This window comes from Syngnathoides biaculeatus, chromosome 23 (genome assembly GCF_019802595.1).
Source record: "Syngnathoides biaculeatus isolate LvHL_M chromosome 23, ASM1980259v1, whole genome shotgun sequence".
Classification (NCBI taxonomy): domain Eukaryota; kingdom Metazoa; phylum Chordata; class Actinopteri; order Syngnathiformes; family Syngnathidae; genus Syngnathoides; species Syngnathoides biaculeatus.
In genome coordinates, this window is record NC_084662.1 from 2,408,078 (window position 1) to 2,418,473 (window position 10,396).

Below are 10,396 nucleotides of genomic sequence, written 5' to 3' on the forward strand. Positions count from 1 at the left end.
CCTAAATGTAAAAAAAAAATGTAAAAGTAAAAGTATGCCATTTGTAATTAAATTAAAAAAAATCCCAAAAAGTTAATTTGTATTTAATGTTAATGGTTCAAAGAATGTCAGGCTAAATAGTCGGCCCCCACACATTTTCACCTTACCAAATCTGGCCCTCTTTGCAAAAAGTTTGGACACCCCTGCCCTAATGTATAGTATCTAGCTCAGACAATTAATTCAGTGGGTATTTTGAATGTAATTTTTTTTGTCAAGTCAACAAACATTGCATAAGATACAGAAACATTAACCACACATCGTAGATGATAACAGACAATCTCACACAATGTAAACTGAACAGTAGTGAATGAGGTGTGTCTTACGCTCAACTCCACAATTAATCAACTGATAATTGAACAATGTGTCTCAAACAAAAACAAAAAAAAAGGAAATAAAGAAAAGAAAGAAAAACGGTAGCGCGATAGTGTTAGCAATATCACTACTTACCCCTAACGGGACAAGCTGAAAGAAACTTACTTACTTTTACTCATATTGCTCCATCATGGCACTCGCCTGTTCCCCCCAAATTATTGCCCAATTGAGGCAATAGAGGCGCTGTTTCCCCCAAAGCTGTTGTGTGAAACGTCGGACACGGAAGGCCACTTACCGAAAAGGAACTGCGTAGAACCGCAACACGACATAGGCTGGTTCTCTCTGCAAACCAGCACGCAAACCTGGACGCGTAATCAACAACTCATCGACTAAAGAATGACAGCGGTCTGCATTTGTTCTTTCTTTGACGGCGAAGTCTCCGAGAAGGTATATGACGGCTGTGTGCACAGTGGCTTGTCCTTTGGAAAGTAGACATGCTAAAGTTAGCATTGCCACTTTTTGTCAAATTAATGAATAATTTATTTTAACGCACACGAGACACTCGCTTGTACTTTACACTTGGTAACACTTTAATTGTCGTCGATAAGGTAAGTAAAACATAATATCGGCGCTGTTCGCTTCATTGTGTAAATTCTTGCGCAAAGCTTGTGACATCACGTCAGATAGGTGTTTGATGTTGCTAAATGAGGTTAGTCAGTGTTGTTCTGAGCTTTACTCATATTTAAAATTTGCAAATATTATCTTCCCGGAGCCAAAACAAGACACAGTTGTACCAACTTCATTCACTGTCCAGCTGTTGAGACGACTCCGGTGTGACGTAACGATCCGTTTTAGCCGTCGGTTAATGTAGCCGCACGGTTGACTGCTAACGTTGGTCAGATTTTTTATTTTTGGGCCAAATCGATTCGTAGATAAATGCAGTAGGTTGATCTTCTTAATTGAGAGTCACCTGTTGGATCACAGACCTAGAACGTCCTGCAAATGGAACAATAGTAACAAACAAATACGACCAGTTCCTTAATCTTAGTGGGTGAGTGAGTTTCCAATTTCGCCAATGATAAAAACTACAGACCTCTCATCTTTTTAAGTGGGAGAACTCGCACAATTGCTGGCTGACGAAATCCTTTTTTTTTTTTTTTTTTTTTTTTTTTTTTTAAATTATTTATTTATTTATTTTTTCCTCACCACCCCTGCCAATGACATAGAAAAAAACGAGACTGCGCACAGTCCCTTTCACGTGGTAATTCGCCTGAACTTCCGGTCAGGACAAAACATTGCTTTGGGTACTATTTCACGTGAAAGTTGACATCCTTTGATATCCTTACAGTTGTACATTGTGAAACACAATATTGGAATATGTTGGGTTTAGCTTTTTTGGTGTCATAATTGTTAATTCTTGTTGCGCTGTTACCTGTCAAAACTGCAGGTGGTTGCAAAGAAGTAACTTTTCACCGGTGTGACGATCTGAACGATCCCCCATGCAATCTTTATGGGAGTGTAGCGCTAAACCTAACCTAACCTTAAAAGAAAAGTTGATTAAAAAGATATACACCCACATTTACGTGTGCAGCAACAAGTTACTGAATGGCACATGTTGAAGAAACATGGATGGGGATGTTTCAAACTGGCCGGAAGTTTACAAAATATACATGCATGCGCATTACTCACAAGGAGATTTTTCAGAACTGGGATCGTTCAGATCGTCACACCGGTAGCTCGACAGCGTAGGATGGTGATATGTAAGATAACTTTGGTAGCAGGTAGGAAGATTAAGAAGGCGAAGGTAGAGCAGAGAATCATGTGGTGGAAGTTGAGAAAGGAAGAATGTTGTGGCTTTTTGGAAAGAGGTGAGAAAGGCTCTAGATGGACAGGAAGAGCTCCCAGAAGACTGGAATGCTACTGCCAAGGTTTTCAGAGAGGCAGGCAGGAGAGTACTTGGTGTGTCTTCTGGTAGGAAAGGGGAGAAGGAAACTTGGTGGTGGAACCTCAAAATACAGGAAGTTATTTAAGGGAAGAAATTAGCGAAGAACTGGGACACTGAGAGGACTTAGGAGAGGCGAAAGGAGTACGTTGAGATCCGACGTAGGCCAAAGGTAGAGGTGGCAAAGGCTAACCGAGAGGCATATGATGACATGTACACCACACAAAAGAAGGAGAAAAGGATCTCTACAGGTTGGCCAGACAGAGGGATAAAGAAGGGAAGGATTTGCAACCTGCTTGGACCTGTTTCTTCACTTCCTTAACACAGTCACAATTGCTCTGGATTGTTGACCCTAAATATTTGAAGTTGTCCACCCTTGCTATCTCTTCTTCCTGTAGCCTCATTCTTCAGCTCTTCATGGAATGGTGGCAAGAAGAAATCAATTTCCCAAAGATATTCAGAAAAAGTCTTGTTTAAAGTTTGCCACAAGCCAAGAGGGAGACACACCAAACATGTGGAGGAAGGTGCTCTGGTCAGATGAAACAAAAATCTAACTTTTTGGCCACAATACAAAACGATATGTTTGGCGTAAAAGTAACACAGCTCATCACCCTGAACACACCATCCCCACTGTCAAACATGGTGGTGGCAGCCTCATGGTTTGGGCCTGCTTTTCTTCAGCAGGGACAGGGAAGATGGTAAAAATTGATGGAAAGATGAATGAAGCCAAATACAGGACCATTCAGTAAGAAAACCTGTTGGAGTCTGCAAAAGACCTGAGACTGGGACGGAGATTTATCTTCCAACAGGACAATGTTGCAAAACATAAAGCCAAATCTATAATTGAATGGTTCACAAATAAATGTATCCAGGTGTTAGAAGGGCCAAGTCAAAGTCCAGACCTGAATCCAATCAAAAATATGTGGGCTGAGCTGAAGACTGCTGTTCACAAACGCTCTCCATCCAACCTCACTGAGCTCGAGCTGTTTTGAAAGGAAGAATGGGCAAGAATTTCAGTCTCTCAATGTGCAAAACTGATAGAGACATACCCCAAGCGACTCGCAGCTGTAATTGCAGCAAAAGGTGGCGCTACAAAATATTAATGCAAGGGGGCCAAATAATATTGCATGCCCCAGTTTTCAGGTTTTTATGTGTTAAAAACGTTTAAAATATCTAATAAATTTCATTCCACTTCACGATTGTGTCCCACTTCTTGTTGATCGTTGACAAAAAAAATTTTTATTTGATATCTTTGTTTGAAGCTTGAAATGTGGTGAAAGGTTGAAAATTTCAAGTGGGCCGAATACTTTCACAAGGCACTGTATCTGCAGTCTTGCATGACTCGTGAACCACACCCGTTACTTTATATCTGTGGGCATGACTGACCACACCTGTACATTTTTCAAATGTGACTGCATTGTAGTGATTTGTCCAGCAACTGTAAACATACCGTAGATCTCATGTAGTGAGACAAATGGTCTAACTTTTCTCTTTCCCTCAGTGTGTTGGGGTGAAATTCAGACATGGAAAAATGCCATGCATTCCTTAGCTGACATGTTGTCAAAGTTTTTGTATTTTTTCCCCAATGTCATGTCAAATTGTCTTTTCTGTTTCACCGCCTTGGCGGTTTTTTATTTTATTTTATTTTTTTTATCCTTCACAGAACAACATGTTGACCTATCACCACGCTGGCGCGAGCAGCCAGGTCAATTCAAGCCGCTACAAGACTGAGCTGTGCCGGCCTTTCAAGGAGAACGGCACTTGCAAATATGGTGACAAGTGCCAGTTTGCTCATGGCGTCCTTGAGCTGCGCAGCCTTACCCGTCATCCCAAGTACAAGACTGAGCTGTGTCGCACCTTTCACACTATTGGATTCTGCCCGTATGGCCCTCGCTGCCACTTCATACACAACCCTGAGGAGCGCCGCGGTCCCCCACCCCTCTCCACCTTGAACAAGATGGGGTACCCCCGGCTACAACACAGTTTGAGCTTTGCAGGTTTCTCCAGCTCCAATGGGTCACAAGACAGCCCCACCTCAGTCACCCCACCTCCCAATCGCTCCACTGAAGACCTGACCAAGTGGTCCAGGAATCCGTTCTCCTACTCTAGCCAGGAGATTGCCAGGCTGTTTGGCCCGAATTTAGGGCCCCCTCCTGTGTGTGAGGCTCAGCCCCCAGCCCCACTTTCCCCTAGAGGCCCCTGCTTTTTTCAGCCAGCCTCAGATGGTCCCCCCAGTCCCCTCAACTCTTTATCTGATCAGGAGGGTTACGAGAGCAGTCTTGGCAGTCAGAGTGGCTCGGAGTCCCCCCTCCTGGATACATCCCGCCGCCTCCCCATCTTCAGCAGGCTCTCTGTTTCTGATGAGTAAAATTGCTTTGATTTATTTTTCTTATGGAGTGAAGTCAGGAAGATTAAGACCACTCACCTCCTGTACTCAATCCTTAGCTCTGTTTACACAAGAACTCAGATCACAATATCAGATGCCTTTATCCCTTTGTATTGCAGTCAGGTTTCATTAACAAAATGAACAATTACTAACCAGTGTGCCCTTTACACGCACGCCCTGGCCAGTGCCATGTTTAAATGAATGTGAACCAATGTGAAATGCAGCTCCTATTATTAAGCAGTAAAATGCACACCTTTCATTTGGAAACAGCAGTAACAAGAATCTGTACTGTTCTGTTTATGTTGCAGTTTTGCCAATCTCCAGGCAGGCTGTGTTATTGCCTGTTGCTACAACCTTTTAAACCTTCCTTTTGAAAGCTCAGTGTTTAATTGGTAAGGCTCACCTCAGCTTCACGAAAATGATGCCACCATTTGGAGGGTTTTTTTCGTTTGTTTTTTTGCAATTCCAGTAACTTGCCTCACCAAACCCAGTTTCTTTAAAATGATGCTGGGTGAGAGCACGCTTGACCCTGTCTGAGTCACTTTATATAGCAAGGCTGGAATCCTGCTGCTGTTCTCTGTACATGAATGACAATGCAGTTTGTGCATGCCACATTATTAAGAATAATTTGTTGATTCCAGGGCAATTTGATTCTACAAAAACGTCATTTGTTTCCATTTACTTTTATTTGACCACTGAGCTCCCCTGAGGTCAATAATAGTTGGTTTCTTGAATTAACTTTAAAGTGCTAGCAGACAATGTTGAACAGCACTTAAAAGTGCAGTCTTAGTTTTTCACCTAAGTTTTTTCCCCTCAATGTTGAGCAGTTGCGTATAATCTCTCAACATTGAGTCCCTGTATTTGGGGATTTTGGTCAGCTTTAGTGTTTTGATTGGTTCCCCGTGTTTCTGTATATTGTATATTATTATTACTATTGTCTAGTTTACACTATAGAGCCCTAAGCACCTTGGTTGTCACTGATTATTTATCAAATTATATTTATTACTGATTTTAAGCATTTATGTTGTATTTATGTTAATGAAACAATTGTGTATTTTTCTTGTTAAATTATGATCTTCCATAATCGCAAGATTGTGAAGCAGATTTTTTTTTTTTTTTTTTTTACAGTGATAATGTACACTGCAATGACATTTTTAACATTTCTTTGTTTTGAAACAATCTCAATTTAAAACAAGATGTACAAAGGTGTAGCATTTGTATTTATTGTATCTTGCTCCTCACATATGTTGGGCTAGAGGTGGAGGATTTGTTGTGATCTGAAGGCACAAATGCACTGCCAGATTTGCCCAGTCATTCACGCGAGTGTGGGTGGTGTTCGGATGGAATTTTGCACTAAATATTCAGTAAACATAATTCTTATACCTCTTCATATACATCTACATAAGAGAACAATATTAAAAGTGGTTGTACAGATGAAGTGACCAATGCTAGTAGTTTTATTACAGTTGTGGACAGAAGTTTACATACACAGCGCAAAAACATACATTTGATTTTGTGTCTCACTGTCTGAAGTCACCTCAGACATTTCTGGTCTCCTATTTCTGTTCAGTCAGGATCACAACAACTATTTTATTTTGTTTAATGCCACAGTAATGAGAGAATTTCTTAAAGAATGTTATTTTCTTTGAGGTCAAAATTTTACAAGTAATACTTTTAAAAGTACTACGCCTCTAAAGAACATGGGGAAGCCCAGATGATGTTATGACTGTAATCTCTTAATGGGTTAACTGACATGAGTTAATTGACAGCACACCTGGGGATGTATTTAAGGCCACACCTTAAACACTCTGCTTTCTTGTTTGAAATCATGGGAAAATCTAAAATTGGCCAGGAAATCTGAGGGAAAAATCATGGAGCTTCACAAGTCTGACTGATCCTTGGGTGCAATTTCCAGATGCTTGAGGGTGCCACGTTCATCTTTTCAATTATACGCAAAGTGTAAACATCATGGGAATGTCCAGCCATTATACTGCTCGGGAAGGAGCCAGGGTCTGTGTCCCAGAGAGGAACGTGTTGTGGTCCAATTGTGTGAATCAACCTAGAACAAAAGTTAAAGACCTTGTGAAGATGCTGGATGAAGCTGGTAGCAAGAAAGTATCACTATCCACAGTGAAACGATTTTTGCACCGACCTGCTCCGAAAGGCCACTCCCTGAGAATGAAGCCATTACTCTAAATGAAACCTTTTAAAAAAGACAATTTACATTTTGTAAAAGCGCCCCAATACAAAGATATTAACTTCTGGAGATCTCCCGTGGTCTGAACTATTGGGATCATGAAGGAAGATTACATGAAGATATTAAGGCAACATCTCAAGATGTCAGACAGGAAACCTAAAATGGGCACAAATGAGTTCCAAGCATACTGTTAAAATGGTTAAAAAGTAGAGTACTGTCAAAAGCTTGTTTGACCCAACTCATGAAGTTCAAAGGAAATGCTACTTAATACTAAGGAAATGTATGTCAACTTTTGACCTCGAAGAAAATGTAAAATTCTCTTAGAAATGTCTTTTATTGTGGCATTAAACACAAATATTTTTTGTGATTTTGACTGGCCTAAGACAGGAGAGGTTTAGACTGACTTGGCTTGAGACAGTGAGACATAAAAAATGAAGTTTTTGCACATTGTATGTAAACTTGGGGCTTTAGTAGCATTAGCCCAGTTTACCTAACCACCTGCACTGTGCATTGACAAATCCTGCTTAGTGTATTTTAGGCCTCTAGAATGTAGACTGGTTCTAGAAAAGTCCTGTCCTCATAACGGTAACTTTTATTTGGGTTTCAGTTATATGATGCATCACGGAGTCAGGTGGATAGAGAGATCTCTTGGCTAATTTTTTGAGTAAAATAAGCTTGCCTTACATCTCTCATGCAGAGACATATTAGCACTTTTGTCTTGATGATGATGATGTAAAGGTTATTCTTGACTATTCTTCCCCATGAAGTGCCTAAAAAAAAAAAAAAAAAAAAATCCAGGTTGTGCCTTCCTATTTTATATGGTATGACTGCTAAAAGCCTAAAATGTATTCCTGTAGGGGAGAGGTTAACAGCATTGGAATCCAGCTGTTGCTGTTCACTGCAGTAGTCTTTTGTCAATTTGTGATGACAGGTTTGCAAATAAAACATCCTTATATTGGTTGTGTTTTTTTTTTTTTTCTTCAGAGGCTGGGGTGGGGGGCAACAGAGTTGGGCCAGTCAAGGTTATCCTGAATACACAAAGGCGTCAAGAGCTCAAGCCCAGCGTGATATTTTTTTATGTTCTAACCTCATTCAAATGGCCTACATACATAGAAGCCCATTTCATTATTCTCTACTAAAATGCAGTCCATCTTAAATAGAATACTGCACTTGAAGTACAACAACATTCACATGAGATCAGATAAAAGTTCTCCTACTTTGAAATTATGGAGGGTTCTGAAATTTTTATGAGGTGCATGTCCACAGTGAGAGCCACAATCTAAAATAAAATGTGAAAATCACTTTTTTTTTTAAATTTTGTATTGTACTGCCGCTACAAATAAGTATTTGAAGACCTGCCAATCAGCAAAAATTCTGTTGTTCGAAGACCTGTTAGTCTGCCTCTAAAAAGTCAGTCTACACCCAATTTATTATTCTAAATTAGAAGTACTTGTTTGAGGTCATTAACGTTAATTCACTCAATGATGTCGCCAAAGCTACATATGTACAGAAGATGAAACTCTGAAGATATCGATCTGTATACTATCCACAACGACGTACTTTGAAAGGATCTGAAAGATTTCCCTGAATAGAATATCCGGACACTAGAAATACACATGCTTACAAAATGATCAGACTAGACTTTCAAAAAACCCTTTGCCTTGTGTTCTCAAGCTTCGTTCAGATCTGCGCATCATATATTTGCAAACCACTTTTGTTGCAGTTTTTTTCAATAACTCCATTGTGTCTTCTCCTTCATGAAATCTAATCTTTGGAACACGGAAAAATCGCTTCCCAATGTCTCTGTTTCCGCAATTTCCGTAGACGCAACAAAAATCTGGCGTGATGACGATGGCCAGCTGACAACTTGTCTGCAACAATGGCGGTCAAGTACCCGGATGAACAAGTGTGATGTCACGTGCAACCCAACCATGCTTTAGAGGTGTTTTTCTCCACATGGGACAGGCCGACTGGATTATATTGAGAGGATGACCGGAGCCATGTGTAAATGCTACTGGCTTTTTGTGTGTGGGTAAGAGATCACACAGGTTTCTGTAGCAATGAATGTTTATTGAAGTCCGAGGACATGTAACACATCAAATGGCTACTGTAGACCGCCACAGGTAAAATACATAGAACAACATCATAGATAACACAGGTAAGGGACCCAACCCATAACACCTCGGAAAAGTGAGACCCCTACTGGGCATAAACAAAGCACTAGGTAAGTAGAGCACTCTAAACGTTCCTTATATAACTGTAACTACAACATTAGCTCTCGTAGTACCTCTGACATGAAAATAATTCCTCATACATGAAGACAATCAAACCTATCTTATAATAATGCAGTCAGGATGAATTTTAAGAAAATGAACATAGATGATGTGATGAATCAATTATTATTATAATCACTACTTAAAACAAATACTAATTTTTTGAAGGGTTTTTTTCATGTGTATTTAGCATTTGGTCTGCAGATGCGACCTGAACGTGTTATGTAGTGTGCACTGCTGCTGTTCTTTTTGGGCGAGTGTGTAGTGCATGCTGACGGGGGCGGGTGTCTGTTGTGGTTACATGGAGGTTAGATTGGGCGCGCATGGTGTGAGTGGTCTGAGGGTGGGGCTGTTCACAGTGTGGAGACTGGTGTGTAAGTCCTGGTCATCTGTCTGGAGCTGTGGTGGTTGCTCCGCCATAGGAAGAATGTGTCGGCGGTTCCTCCTGTAAATTATTCCATTTAACTGGATGATGTGAGAGCAGGTCTCCTTGCTTTTCTCCTTGACAACCCCCAGCTGATCGAATCCCTTTGGGTGTTAGCATACGAACCACCTGTCCTTCCGTTAAAGGATGCAGTGGATGACTTGACTTGTAATGCTGGTGCTTTAATGTGAGCCTTTTGTTGAAGAGCTGGGCATTGCTGCAGGTGAACCCAGTGTTGGATCTCGAGGAACGTTCCTGAGATTCAAGATCGGTCTCTTTGAGACTTTTCCATCACGGCTTTGGCGCTGCACACTGATCTCTCTGCGAGGCCGTTTGATTATGGAAATTCAGGATTGCTGGTCGTGTGGATGAAATCCCATTGTTTGGAGAAATCTTTGAAGCGCTGACTGATGCACTGTCTGCCATTTTCGGACATGAGGATGTGTGGCGTGCCATGGACAGAAAAGTGTCTCTTTAGTTTGGCTGATGATGTTTGCTGGTGGAGAAGGTCGATCTCAAACCAACCAGAGTATGAATCCACTAGTACCTGTGTTTGCCGTGCCATTCAATCATGTCTGTGGCTACTGTGGACCACGGGAGATCTGGGATTGGATGGAGTTATAACTTTTTGGATGCATGCTGACCCGAGTCCGTAGCATGAGGTGTCACTAGTGAGCGTGACTGGTGCCTTGATGTCATAATATGCCAACACTGTTGGATTTGAAAAGTATGCCTGCTGGTGTTGTTGGAGCCAGCACCACTTGGTGTCCTTGTTTATCACCTGCCTCAGAGGGGCTGTGATGTCACTGAAGTTGGGAATGCA

At 41.1% G+C, this 10,396-nt stretch overlaps 1 protein-coding gene across 2 annotated transcripts; it reads left to right on the forward strand.

The window, feature by feature from the left end:
- The first annotated feature begins 611 nt into the window (after positions 1–611).
- zfp36l1b (zinc finger protein 36, C3H type-like 1b) lies at positions 612–7,834 on the forward strand. 2 transcript variants are annotated; one of them, XM_061811474.1, is made up of 2 exons: positions 612–798; positions 3,957–7,834. In XM_061811474.1, the coding sequence occupies exons 1-2, from the start codon at positions 748–750 to the stop codon at positions 4,659–4,661; spliced, it is 756 nt and encodes a 251-aa protein (XP_061667458.1). In that variant the 5' UTR covers positions 612–747; the 3' UTR covers positions 4,662–7,834. The 2 variants fall into 2 exon arrangements, with proteins under 2 accessions (XP_061667458.1, XP_061667460.1); XM_061811476.1 differs by lacking the exon at positions 612–798 and adding an exon at positions 809–959.
- Positions 7,835–10,396: the final 2,562 nt, after the last annotated feature.